This window comes from Rhinopithecus bieti, unplaced genomic scaffold (assembly GCF_001698545.2).
Source record: "Rhinopithecus bieti isolate Rb0 unplaced genomic scaffold, ASM169854v2 scaffold_58, whole genome shotgun sequence".
Classification (NCBI taxonomy): domain Eukaryota; kingdom Metazoa; phylum Chordata; class Mammalia; order Primates; family Cercopithecidae; genus Rhinopithecus; species Rhinopithecus bieti.
Genome location: NW_016802861.1, coordinates 4,305 through 19,318, shown reverse-complemented (window position 1 = coordinate 19,318; position 15,014 = coordinate 4,305). Strand labels below are relative to the sequence as shown.

The following is a 15,014-nucleotide window of genomic DNA, read 5'->3' as shown; positions in this document are numbered from 1 at the left end:
GAAAGGATAAAGGGAGAATAACCAAAATAAACAAATTGAAAGTATTTATTTACTAAATACTGAAATATTACTACCAGCAACAGCTTTGTTGTCACTGGAATAGTGGAAAAGAATGGAAAATCCGGAAGCAAGCCAAAGAATAGATGAAAATGTAGTGTAAATTAAAAGTTGCATTTAATTTAGTAGGGAAAGGATGCACTGCTCAGTAATTATTAGCTAAACATTTGAATAAAATTAGTTATATGTGTCAGTCACACCATACACAAAAATAAATTACAAATGGTAAAAGATTTAAATATAAAATCACACACATACACAAAATGAATTCCAAATGGTAAGAGATTTAAATGTAAAATAAAACTGTTTAAACCATCCTTCCCCACAAAAGGAGTGATTACTTACATAATGTTAGGGGTGAGAAAGTCTTCCTTTGCACAGCTGCAAAGGTTGAATATACAATGGAAAAGATTCGCAAATTTGACTACCTAAATTTTAGGGGGTTTTATTTATTTATTTATTTTTGAGATGGAGTCTCGCTCTGTCGCCCAGGCTGGAGTGCAGTGGCCCGATCTCGGCTCACTGCAAGCTCCGCCTCCAGGGTTCACGCCATTCTCCTGCCTCAGCCTCCTGAGTAGCTGGAACTACAGGCGCCCACCAACACGCCCGGCTAATTTTTTTGTACTTTTTTTAGTAGAGACGGGGTTTCACCGTGTTAGCCAGGATGGTCCTGATCTCCTGACCTCGTGATCCGCCCGCCTCGGCCTCCCAAAGTGTTGGGATTACAGGCGTGAGCCACCGCGCCCGGCCAATTTTAGGGTTTACAAAAATAAATAAATAAATAAAGGCAGTTTTCTTTTTTTTGAGACGGAGTCCTGCCAGGCTGGAGCGCAGTGGCATGATCTCAGCTCACTGTAGCCTCCGCTTCCCGGGTTCAAGCAATTATCTGACCTCAGCCTCCCGAGTAACTGAGAATACAGACGCACGCCACCATGCCTGGCTAATTTTTTTGTATTTTTAGTAGAGACGGGGTTTCACCATGTTGGCCAAGCTGATCTTGATCTCCTGACCTCGTGATCCGCCCGCCTCGGCCTCCCAAAGTGCTGGGATTACAGGCGTGAACCACCGCGTCTGGCCGACAGTTTTCTTACGGTTTGTTGCTTTATAGTCTGTGACGTGATGTAAAACACATGCTCAGTTTGTTCCACCAATATTATTCTGCATAATAGTTTAATTCTTAAAACAACCTCCGTTTTCCAAGTACCATTTGAGTTTCTGTACCCCTGTTTAGCAAGAATTTTTTTATTTGAATGTATTTGAGGTTTCTTTCAAAGATCACAAATATGTTTAAATTAGTGATATATACATTTTCTGAAAAGAGGGTATAGTTAGTGGAAGATACTAGTTCTATCAGTATCAAATCATGTTAGCGTGTGGTCTTCCTAGTGTGGTATTAACATGCCCGTTTTAGATTTCAGTATCTGAAATGAAAGTAACTAATAATTGAACATCTGTCTGCTCTACTAATAAGTAGATATTTTTGCCTCATTGCTTCTTCTGATCACTTTATTAATTTATCAGAATGCCCAAGTGTTGTGAGGTCCACCTACTTATATCATTCCTGCCCCTGGTTGAGCTTATTGCTTTTTTTTCCTCTCTTTCCAGGTATCTGGCATAATTTTGTCCTTGCACTCTTGGGTATTTTAGCTCTCGTTCTCCTCCCAGTAATTCTCTTGCCATTTTACTACACTGGAGTTGGGGTGCTCATCACTGAAGTTGCTGAGGTAAATAATGGATTACTCAGGGCATTCTTTCATCAGAGGTTGTGATGTAATACTTAGCATCTAATCAGAAACTTTTATTCAAGATCTCCTCATATACAAAATGCTTGGTTTCTTCTGAAGAAATTACCGTAATCCTTTCAATTCTAGCAAATAATGTTGGGAAACACATTGGTTTTTTTAAAGTTTCATGAAAATTGTTTTTGTCCTGATGCTGTACTTAAGAAGATAGTATCAAGATTCTCTACCTGTAGTTTATTGGTAAAATGCATCATTTACCTTTACTGTTTATTTTTATATCTGCTTTTGAGTCAAATGTCTTTACGCCTCCTAAGTACTAAGAAAGATGAAACCTAGGCTGTCCAGCTGCAACATTTCATAGGAGTTTAAGTTAACGTCTTCAACTCTGTATTTCACTCCCTTAGACAATAACTGCTATGATGGCATCAAATCTTCTATTCAGACATTAGAAAGAGGAAAATTACCTTTGTGAGCAGTTGGCTTACATATACATTGTACTGATGGTATTGTCTGTATATTTGGGATATGTAAGGACGTGTCTTATTGTTTTATGTGTTAAGGATATAGGAAAGACAGCACAGTCTGATGATACGTTCACCAAAAAAAAATTTTAATTGGCAGTTTGGGGAAAAAATTTATCATTTTAGTCTTAACAGTCAGCAAGTCGGCTTTTTTTCAGTTGTGAAAAATTCAAAATCTTGGAGAATTTGGGAAAAGCAACTATAATTGTTGGGTTTTATTTTAATTTTCTAGGACTATGTCTTGAATTCAAAGCTGGATTATCTTCTGCATTCAAAATATTCTACTTAATTAACTCAGTGTCTTTATTATTTGCTCAGATTAATTATAGCTTGTCTTCATGCATTATCTGATTTGGTTTTACCCTCTTCCCAAGGACTCTCCTGCCATTGGACCCAGAGGCCTTTTTGTGGGAGACCTTGTCACCCATCTACAGGATTGTCCTGTTACTAATGTGCAAGATTGGAATGAATGTTTAGATACCATCGCCTATGAGCCCCAAATTGGTTACTGTATAAGTGCATCAACTTTACAACAGTTAAGTTTCCCAGTTAGAGGTGTGTATTTTCCTCAATATAATATAATGCTTCAAGCACCAGTACCTGCCATTCACTAATCCTTAGACCATGTCTATAGATTTATTCTGTTCTAATCTGTTTAAAGCAAATCAGTAAAGTAAATAGGTTCAAACTAATAGACATTTTTCTTGGTAAGTTGGATGCTAATATGTATGTTTCCTTTATTATATATTGTTGAACTTTTAATTATTTTCATAATGTCATATTTGACTTTTAGGACTCTAATATTTTCTGCTTTCAAAACACTTGTATTAAATCATAGTCAGGCACAGTGGCTCAAGCCTGTAATCCCAGCACTTTGGGAGGCTGAGGCAGGCGGATCACCTGAGGTCAGGAGTTCATGACCAGCCTGGCCAACATGGTGAAACCCCATCTCTATTAAAATACAAAATTAGCAGGGCATGGTGACAGGCTCCTGTAATTTCAGCTGCTCGGGAGTCTGAGGCAGGAGAATCACTTGAACCCAGGAGATGGAGGTTGCCGTGAGCCAAGATCAGGACATGGAAAGAGACTCTGTCTCAAAAAAAAAGAAAAAAAAAAAAATCAGCATTCAAGGTCCATCATAACCAATTAACTAATTCCAATAATTAAATACTCCCAATATATTATCTTTATAGTGTGTAGATATATTATAGTACTTTAAACTTTTATAACTGAAAAAGGGAATATAAATAATAAGAACCAGTTCTACTTTGCTTAAGCTTATGTCAGAACTGATAAACAATGATAGTTAACTAAATATATAAAAATCAAAGCATAAACATTCTGTATTAATATATTGTTAGCCCAACACAGACATGCAATAAGGAAAGATTAAAAGAAATAAAAAGGAACTTGGCAAACAAAAAACCCCATCTGGGATTTAGAAAAAATTCCCTTACTTCTTAAGAATTCCCTTAATACTTAAACAGTTCTAGTGGTAGCTGTGTGGATGTTGGCATGTCTGAATCTATCTGGGATAGAGTTATTTTATGTATTTTATGTGGCAGGCATCCTAAGGAAGTTATCTTGGCTTCCAAAAATACCCTGTGAAGTCAGATATGTTGCTCTGTGCAGCAGATGACAGAGCTGAAGCAAGTTTCTTCTCGAATCCTGCCAAACTTATTTTGAGTTATTTTAGCTCTGAAAAATCAGCTTCCCAATTTTTTATACAAAATCAGCTTCCCAATTCTTTGTACAAAATCAGCTTCCCAATTCTTTACACAAAATTGTTTATACAAAATTGAAGGTGTTAGAAAATAGAAATTATGCTCACAGACTATATCTTTAAGTGAAAAAACATCCTGATACTTGTCCACATCTATTGGTGTAGGGAAATATGATTAATAATCAAGAATAGTTTTAGTAAAGTACTGTGTGCAACACAGGCAAAGTAGTAAGAACTGATTTTTTTTAAAAGTTTTAAAATTTACTCTTCAATGTATAATCCATTTGTAAGAATTTTTTTATTATCAAAAATGTTTAGACACAACGGAGAATAGTATAAACAAGCCCACATGTATCTTTCTGCCAACTTCAGCAATTATTAACATTTTGCCCATTTTTTCATCTAAGCAGTCCACTTTTAGGGGAAGTATTTTAAAGTACATCCCAGGCATCCTATCATTTCATCCATAACCTTCAGCCTGCCTTTAACTGATGATGACTCATTAAACATGACCATAATACTGTTTTAATTCCTAACAAAATAACAGTAATTTCTGATATCTACTTGGTATTCAGTTATTTCTCATTCTTTTCATTATAGTTGATTTAAATTAGTTAGGAGGTCTTCTAAGACTTTTAAATTTGTAACAATTCCCCTTGACCTGTTTTGAAAGGTTGTTTTTTTGTTGAAGAAACTGAGTCATTTGTTTTGTTGAATTTCCTGTATTCTGGGTTTTTCTGGTTATAGCTTATCCTCATGATGTCATTAACTTGTTCAGATGTCTTCCAGTTTTCTATAAACTGTTAATTAGGTCCACGGCCTTGATTAGATTCAGAATCCTTTTTGTTTGTTTGTTTGTTTGGCAAAAACACTTCATAGGTGGCGCTTGGTACTTCCTATGGCATCATATTGCATCCAGTATCTGTTGTGCTCTGTTTTAATGGTGTTAAGATTGTTCAGTGGACCAGTCTGATTATTTAAGGTTGAAATATTTATAAATTTTCCCCATTCTCAGGAGCCTCTTACCATCTTCCAAAGCTTTTAAGATGACAGAAGATTGATTATGTAATCCACAATGTGTTCTTCTTTAGAGAAATGATCTATTATTTCCCACTTCTTAAGTCCTTTATCATTTTCTTTTGGTTTCTCTAAATTTGATGTAATGTGTATTGAATTACAAAACCAAAGTGACACACTAGTTAAATAAAGTTCTCTTCTGTAGGATTGTTTTACCTAAGATATCTGCATTTTCAGATGTTTAGGGTTTTATCCTTTTCCTATCAGACAGACTGTAAAAATTTTCCCTGAAATACTCAGAAACTCTCTTCTTATTAACTGTTTGAGTATTTCACTGTTATGGATCATGTGCTACATTTTGGAGGTATTTGTTTAAATACCTAAAGCAGATATTACTCTTTTTATACTAAAATCAATCCAGAAGTAATTCTCTTTTTTTTTTTTTTTTTTAGACCCTGGGCTATTGTAGCCCAGGAGTAATTCTTCAATATCTATTTTGTCTCAGTATACATGTTTATTTTACATGATTACTATATCTGATAAATCTGTGCCTCTATTTAAGCTTTCGAAAATGGAGTACGTATACTTAGCCAGTTTAAAGGAACATTAATGTCTATAAATATCACTTAAAATATATACTAGGACTGGTCCAAATGCAGTTGTGGTTACAATTAATTGATCACAACCAGTTACAGAATTCTTTGTTCCTTCTCTATTCCCACTACATCACTTGACTAGCCTTAAAAAAAAAAAAAAATACACACTAGATTAATTTTGATGGCAGGCTTAGCCCCTGGGGCCATGGACATTTAAGAAAGCTATGGATTGATGGTTTTTTATATGTTTCTAGGTAACTTTGTTATCCTTCATTGTAAGTAGGAATGAAAGATATGGTCAAATATACCAATACAAAGTGTCCAGTGATCCAAAAGTTATTCATGTTCAATTTAGAGTAGAATTCAGTACACATAACTAAATTCTAGGAATTTATACCACTTCAGATTAATAAAGCCACCTTGGAAAGATCACACCCTGGAAGTGCTTGTAAACCATCTCCACCAATTATCTCTAGCCTCTTATTTCATACCCTGCCTCTCCCAGATGCAGTATTAGATTTAAACTCTTTGAAGATTAAACGGCCTTTTGGGGAAACTCCAAGAAGAACACTGAGTGAGGGCTTGGAGCCCTTTGTACCTGGAATAGATCTCTGGTCTTACTCTGGGTCAGAACAGAAAACATACACTCTTCCCCATTCATACTGAAGCCTCTGCTTTTAGGGTTGCTGGCTGTCCATACACCACTCAGTGATTTAAATAGAACTGAAAGTTACAGACAATAACTAGTATGACTCTTTTGGGGACTATTTTCCTAACAAGTACTTTGCATCTTCACTCTTTATTTCAAGGGAGGCACTCCTTATTTCATATATGCATAAAGCTAAATTCCTTTTTGATGAAAGCATTGTCTTGAGTAAGAAAGGCTGTCCTTAGCAAGTCCACCATTTGAACTACATTTTAAGAAGCACGAGACAGAGTGCTAAGGCAACTCTGCTTAAAGTGAAGCTGTGAGCCCAGACTCAGGCATCCACCCTGAACAGTTTACATTCCTATTCAAAGGAGGTGAGGGTTTATGCCCTTACCTGCCTGGCAACAGAAATATTAAACTGTCTTACATATCTTTAACTGGAGTGAGAGAAGACCCTTCTTGACCCAGTTTAAGATAATAAAAGGAAAACTCTGGGAATCTTTTCAACAAACTTTGAGAACTCAGATTGTTTTTATGCCCAAATTGCTCTAATATTCAAAAAAAAAAAAAAAGACTTTTTTTTGTTATTATGAGCATCAAGTTATGGTTTGCTATCCTAAATTGAAAGAGTAAGAGTGTGTATATAAGTATATATGTGTGTGTCTGTGTGTTGTGTGTGTGGTGTGGTGTTGTGTGGGTTATTTTATATATATATATATATTTTTTTTTTTTTTTTTTTTTTTTGAGATGGAGTCTCACTCTGTGCCCAGGCTGGAGTGCAGTGGCGCGGATCTCGGCTCCAGCAATCTCTGCCTCCCTGGTTCAAGCGATTCCACGCCTCAGCGGTCGAGTTAGCTGGGATTCAGGTGTATGCCCCAAGCACCGGCTATTTTTTTGCATTTTTTTAGTAGAGACGGAGTTTTCACCATGTTGGCCAGGCTGTTCTCAACTCCCTGACCTCAGGTGATTTCAAACTCCTGACCAGGCATGTTTTCAAACTCCTGACCTGGGTGAGCCACCGCACCCAAGCCCTCGTGTGTGTGTGTGTGTGTGTGTGTTGTGTGTGTGTGTGTGTGTGTGTTTCATTATAACTACTTGTTACTAGGCTAGTGATGGCATAAAGTCAGCAATAGAACTGAGAATACAATAGGCCTTGCTACCTGTGTGGAGCCCAGCTATGTGTTATATATCTTGATAAGGCTATGGGGTAAGAAAATTATTCAGTCATGTTAGAGATATAGAAAATGTAGCACTTTTTGAACAGAATTGAAAAAATCTCTTCTCCCCAGCTTTATTCACAGTTACCTCTGTCTAGGACGCATTCTTTGTAGACTGGACTATTTCGTGCCGTCATATTAGGGCCTCATCTTAGGTACTGCAAATATACGAGTTCTCCCATGTAGTAACCATTTGAAGAGTTTCTGCCTTAAATATTTCTGGATTATCTCCCATACTTGGGGATTTTAAGGGACAATTTTAATACTTCTAGAGTTAAATTGAAACCCATAAATTTCCCTGGGGACATTCTATTGCAATCTTGAATATTACTTCAAAAGTAGAATTTAATTGGCCTCTCGTAATTGATAAAAACACATGAAGTAAAAAGTATCTGTGTCGTACCCTCGTATCTTATAGATAAGAATCAAGTCACAGAAATTGGTTAAGGTAACTTGTTCTTTATGTGACCCAGTTAGAAAATGTTAAAATTATGTTTTAACCTGTTTTTTTTTTTATTTTAAGATAGCAATAGAGAAATATCATTGTTTACTTCATATATTATTGGTAAAATTCTATGTTGTCAGGATGACTTAATCGTGTCATAATGAGGCCACAGCTTATGGTATTCTGTTTTTGTGGAATTAAATGCCATGGAAGAAAAAACAGAGATCACATTTATTGGGTGTGCAGCGCTCCAGGCAAATCCAGGCCTTAGCAGATGTATTTGCTTTGCTTGCCTAGATGTTTTTAAATTTTTAATTGGTGTCAATGTTTAAACTTCAACAGGGCTTCACTGAAAGGTCAGAATTTCTGGGTTTCTATTGGGACAAAATGGAGATCTGTAGATTCTTGGGCCCCACAATTTTTGATTGTGGGAGTGAATGGACAATAAGCATAAGCACCCCATGTGCCACCAAGAAATTCGGAGGTCCTGTCAATGTTCTTGGGTTCCTTCTCAATAAGGTAGAAGTCCCACCAAAACAATATATAACTAGATGTTTTTCGCATATTGAGTCCCACTTCGCATCTCTCCTGCCTGTTAGGTAGAAGCCCCTTGAATCCCACTTCGCTTCGCGCCCATTTACCGCCTTGTATCTCATATCTCCTCCACGAGACTGTGATGCCATTATCAGATCGTATAATAATTGCAAATCTGAGGCGTGCAGTATGTATACACGCCCAGATAGTAGGACTGGGGCCCATTCCTCTAGAAGTCCAACAATTCCAGCCCAGGCTCCTGGTCCACTTAAGCATCAGCTATAAACATTTCTAAGGATCAGTTTCCTCTGGACTCCAACAGGCAAATCACGTAGATATATTTATGTATTCAGTTATATTGTAATCCACCTTATATAAAGACACTGGAAAACCTTTCCCTCAGGAAGCTACAGTTTAGTCATTTAAAACAGACCTACCATATTTTACATTACAGTTTAAATTGTAAGTAATGACAGGCAATACTGGGAAATGAAACAGTCTTGACTGAAGAAGATGAAGGCGCAGGGTTTCACCAGCATCAGTCTTGAACTGGCCATCAACAGGAGTTACTTTTAGAGAGGCAAGATGGACATGGAACCTAGCACCATAGAATAGAAACGGTGGTCAAGGAACTTCCATAATTCAGTTTAGGAAGAGAAATCATATGGATAAGCGTAGTTTAAAAGTGAGTGAGAGAAGTTAGTCGTACTCAAGTGGGAATAGATAAGTAGAAAAATGGAGGGAGGAGGTAAAATCATGGGACTTGCAATCTGGGTCAAAGACGAATCACTGAGGGTTTTAGCTTGGATTGATTTTTCATTAAAGAATTCCTTGAACAACTTTTTTACCTTAACTTTACCATTAGGGCTGACAATGATTATAGGCTGGATTTGTCTGTGCCATTAGATCGCTCACAGTCTGCTTATAATATTTTAAATACTTACTCCTCACTCAAAATTAAATACCCATTCAAGTTATGATAAGAAAACAGACAGGCCAGCCTGGTGGTGTCATGCCTATAATCCGCACTTTGGGGGAGGCCGAGGTGGGTGGACACTTGAAGCCAGCAGTTTCAAGACTAGCCTGACCAACATGGGTGAAACCCCATTTCTACTAAAATACAAAACTTCGCTGGGCATGGTGGCACATGCCTGTAATCCCAGCTACTCAGGAGGCTGAGGCGGGAGAATCGCTTGAACCGGGTGGTAGAGGTTTGCAGTGGAGCCCAAGATCACACCACTGTACTCCAGCCACTGGGCGACAGAGTGAAGGGACTCTGTCTCAAAAATAAAATAAATAAAACAAATAAAATAAAAATAAAATAAATAAATTAAGAAAAAAAAGAAAACAGAACAAGTAATTACCCATACAGCCCGATTCGTCAGTTAGGTTCTCTTGCCTCTTTGTTTTGGTTCTTTGCTATGTTTGGGCCAAGGAGAGAGAGCGGACAGTGTATCGCGTAGGGAAATCAGTATAACGCAATACAAAAATGTCTTCCTCAACATGGTTAGAGTGCAACAAAACAAAAAGCTATTTAAAAACAAGCAAGCAAAAACTTTGTGGCTGAAATATAAAATTTTTATAAAATTAAAATTATATTGCGTATCAACTAAGATTTTCATACTAAGTGCTCCTGAAGGCACTCTTGTAATAGAAAAGCTTTTTGTAGTACTGAGAAACAGGGATAATTTGGCGCTTGAGTCTATTTTCATCAGCACATCTGAGTATGGTAGTTTATATTCAAGATTCAAATTTAATTGGTCCTTGCCACCCATCAGTTTATGCTTTACCAGTTTGATGTGTTGGAATGCAGCAAACATTCCTAAATAAATACATGAAATCATTTTTTGTCCCACCTATATAAGTGACTTACATTCCTTATTCTGTTCCCAATACCAGTAAAGCAGTCCACGAAAGAACTTTAAAAAATAAGTAAGCCAGGCGCAATAGCTCACGCCTGTAATCCCAGCACTTTGGGAGGCCGAGGTGGGCAGATCACTTGAGGTCAGGAGCTCTAGACCAGCCTGGCCAACATGGTGAAACCCCATCTCTACTGAAAATACAAAAATTAGCCAGGTGTGTTGGTGCATGCCTGTAGTCCCAGCTACTCAGGAGGCTGAGGCAGGAGAATTGCTTAAGCCCAGGAGGTGGAGGTTTCAGTGAGCAGAGATCGTGCCACTGCACTCCAGCCTGGGTGACAGAGCGAGACTCTAGATAGATAGATAGATAGATAGATAGATAGATAGATAGATAGATAGATGGAATAGCAGTTGCCCCATTGCTGTTATCTTCCAAAAATGGTAACTGGATTACAGGTGTACAGGCAGGTATGTGCACATCTGTGGGTCAAATTGGGCATCCCTGGTTCTCTAGGGGGAGCCCCAAAGTAAGCCTGGGGTAGAATAGGTATTTGGATATAATGGGGATGTCTTAGGCATCCTCTGGCCACCTCTGTTTACCAGCACCACAGCACAGGGGTTCAGAAGTAATGTTGGACCATTGGCATTCAGGCACATAATAGAAGTTCATTAAATGTTTGTGCTTGACCAGCCGGACTTATTATTGTGAAACTTACTGAGGTACTGCAACTCTGGCTTTATGGGTATGTCAGTTTATATGAGGACAGCTAACCTAGGGTAACTGCTGCTTCTTGATTTAAAATTGAATGGATCTCTTTTGGTAATGTAAAATCAAACTGCAGCAAGTAGCCCTCAAGTTGAACTCTGAATTATACAGTTGCTTCTAAATAAAGTAAAAATATGCCATTTTACTTATTCTTTTTGTCACAAATGTGTTTTTATGTAAGAGACTCTAATAAACAGTGTATTTCTCTTTAGCATACAAACGGCTAGATGGTTCAACTGAATGCTGTAACAATCACAGCCTCACAGATGTGTGCTTTTTCCTACAGAAATAATTTTAATAATGCGTTTGGTAAGTTGCTCCTGAAGCAGTCTTGCTTGTCTGTATAATTACTACAAAATAGCATGTAGGCTAAAATGGAATCTAGTGGAACTTCTCTCTTTTGCTCTATTGTATCATTTTAATTAAAATCTCTAACATTTCACATGTCACATTTCATCTGAAAATCTTTAAAAATTTATAGTGATAATATCTTATTTGACCCAAATGGGGTACTTGAATCTATTTTATAGTAGGTTCGCATAAATGGCATTTCTTTTATATGAACCTCATTCCTGATATGCTACGTGGCATGAAAAACGTTGAAGGAATGTAACTTAGGTTTTTCTTAATAAATCGTTTTTAGTATTGACTGATTAATATTTTATTTATAGCATACATGTCTTCCTGCCCGGAAAGCAGTTGAAGCGACCCAAGTTTGCAGAACCAATAAAGATTGTACAAAAAGCTCAAGTTCAAGTTTCTGTATAATACCTTCTTTGGAAACTCACACTCGCTTAATAAAAGTAAAACACCCACCTCAAATTGATATGTTATATGTAGGACATCCTCTGCATCTTCACTACACAGGTGAGTATTTTTGTGGTAGACACTTAGAAAATCATTAAGATCACATATAGTTTCAGTAGTAGAAACTCATTACAAATCCATGAATTAATACATTTATTATAAATTTGACCATTTATCAAAGTCTTGTTAACTTGTTCTTAAGCATTAAGTGAAAATTATGCAGTAGGAAGATAATCTGAATTTATAAAACAAGATGGAGCTGAATCCATGCCTATCTATGCAGAGTGACACATTTTCCCTTCCCTACCATTTATGCCCAGGTGAAATAGGTGATCTCTCAGATGTCCTCTGAGAGTTTATTAAATTTATCCAAGCTCCCCAAAACAGTGGCAAGAGCAACATATCCTAGAGAATGCCAAGATGCATGGGGATGTAACTATAATTTGTGTGTGACACATGACTTTCATATGAATATACTTTCAAAACTGGTCCAACATAATCATTTTAGCAGTGGCAGCATCATTGGACTAAGTTATTTATGGCTAAAGATCACATAGTCTAACTCATTTTGTTGTAGAAGATTTTTTAAATAGTTTACCATGCAATTTACCCATTAAAGTTTACAATTCGGTGGGGTTTTGTTTGTTTGTTTTTGTTTTGTTTTGAGACAGATTCTCACTCTGTCGCCCAGACTGGAATGCAGTGGCTCAATCTTGGCTCACTGCAACCTCCATACCCTGGACTCAAGTGATCCTCTCACCTCAGCCTCCCAAGTAGCTGGGACTACAGACGTGTGCCACCATGCTGGGCTAATTTTTTGGGTTTTGTAGAGACGGAGTCTCACTATGTTACCCAGGCTGGTCTCAAACTCCTGTGCTCAAGCAATTCTCCCTCCTCAGGCTCCAAAAGTGCTGGGATTACAGGCATGAGGCACTGTGCCCAGCCCAGTGGTTTTTAATATATTGAGTTGTGCAACCATCACAAGCTAGCTGCAGAGTATCTTCATCACCACAAAAAGAAACTCCATACCCATTAAGTACTCACTCCCTGTATCTCCCCAACACCCCCAGCCCTTGGCAATCTCTAATCTACTTTCTGTTTCTATAAATTTGCCTGTTCTGGTCATTTCATATAAATGGAATATTTTATGACTGGCTTCTTTGATGTAGCTTAATGTTTTCAAAGTTTATCTGTGTTGTGGCATGAATTAGTACTTCATGCTTTTTAAGGCCAAATGATATTCCTTGGTATGGATAGACCACATTTGCTTTATTCATTCATAGTTAATGGATATGTGGGTTTTATGTTCCTTTTTTTTTTTTTTTTTTTTTTTGAGTCGGAGTTTTGCTCTTGTTGCCCAGCCTGGAGTGCAATGGCGCAATCTCGGCCTACTGCAGCCTCTGCCTCCCAGGTTCAAGCAATTCTCCTGCCTCAGCCTCCAGAGTAGCTGGGATTACAGGTGCCCACCACCATGCCCAGCTAATGTTTGGTATTTTTGGTAGAGACAGAGTTTCACCATATTGGTCAGGCTGATCTCAAACTCCTGACCTCAGGTGATCTGCCCGCCTTGGTCTCCCAAAGTGCTGGGATTACAGGCATGAGACACCACGCCTGACCTATGTCACTCTTTAAAAGACTCTCTCATTGCTCCATAGTCATATCCTGAGATACAACTGTGATCATTTTTCTTATCAGTTTGACACTAAATGACTCTAGACTGCAACTATTAAATAAAACCTCAATAAATGAATAAATGAATAAATGTCCCTAGTGGGGGTAATTCAGAAATGTGTACTATGAGTTCTGACTAATTACAGGATAGTTTTAAAATGTTTTGAACAAAAACGGGATTATGGAATCCACGGAGTAGATGAGACTTTAAATCCCCTCATCTTAATCCTTGGTTTAGCCATGAAGGAAAAAAAAGACCTGAAAGAGGTTAAGTAGCATAATAGTAGGAGTAAATATAATTTTAAGGTTATACCACTTTGAAAGGGTAAGGACTCTTAATGTAAATTTCTTACTCTCGCCTCAAAATATAAGTACACACTGGGACATGTTTTTTCATTCTGCTGTTTTTTTTAGATATTCTGGAAGTATTGACTGCTTTTATATGTGAGGTACATAGCCTGCATATGTTTAGGAAGGGCTTTCTCAATCAATTTAATCTGCTAGCCCAATTTTTAACCATATGGTAGAATTCATAATGCTGTTGCTTCTCTGGTATGAATAATATTTATTATTCCTTATTTTTCTTTTTCAGTGAGCATCACCAGTTTTATCCCACGTTTTAACTTTCTAAGCATAGATCTGCCAGTGATTGTGGAGACATTTGTCAAGTATCCTTTCTGGTGTGAAACATGTTTTAAAAGTGTGTTACTTGGATCTTGATCAATTTTACCTTGAATAGAGCATTACAAGTGTAGACCTCACAAGTATCACTTAATTGGTAATAACTGAACAAGTCTTGAAAGTTAAAAAAGATCAGATTGTACCCAGGAGCGAAGAAGTCAGAGGAGAAAGATTAATCAGAGTGAGAAAGGTTTAGATGTAGAAGGGAAAGAACCCAGAATACAAATTGAGAATTGAATTTACAGGTCTAAAATGTTTTAGTGAGTTTATAAAGGATGGAAGCTTCAGTTACTACTGAGGTGATGAATTCTGCCCCATCTGAGCCTGTTAGTTCTGACCAAATAGAGGATGTAATTGCATAACCAGGAATTATGTAAATCCCAGGGAGGAATGTACAAGAAAGATCAAGCTGGTTTCAACTACTAAGATAGCAATTCAGAGGGCCAAATCTCATGTGGTCTTTAGCATATTATGATTGCACATAAAAGATGAATTTTTTCATATTAATTATTATGCAAAATTGAATTACTGGAAAGTTATGGGAGGGTTCTTTAATTTTGTCGCTTTTAACTTTTTTAATGTCTTTCCTCAATTATTTAAATTTAAAAAAAGAAATGGAAAACAAGTGAGCAGTTTTTTTTTTAAATGTGTATAATTAAGATTGTGGCCAGGCGCAGTGGCTCACACCTGTAATCCTAGCACTTTGGGAGGCTAAGGCAGGTGGATCAC

The 15,014-nt window shown here is 37.2% G+C and overlaps 1 protein-coding gene across 1 annotated transcript in view; it reads left to right on the top strand.

The window, feature by feature from the left end:
• The window catches only part of MBTPS2 (membrane bound transcription factor peptidase, site 2), a 43,169-nt gene that overhangs the window by 24,131 nt on the left and 4,024 nt on the right, over positions 1 to 15,014 (top strand). The window contains 6 exon segments of the mRNA XM_017876631.1: positions 1,663 to 1,781; positions 2,695 to 2,875; positions 11,339 to 11,400; positions 11,402 to 11,433; positions 11,797 to 11,993; positions 14,197 to 14,272. Coding sequence (XP_017732120.1) covers positions 1,663 to 1,781; positions 2,695 to 2,875; positions 11,339 to 11,400; positions 11,402 to 11,433; positions 11,797 to 11,993; positions 14,197 to 14,272 — 667 coding nt within the window.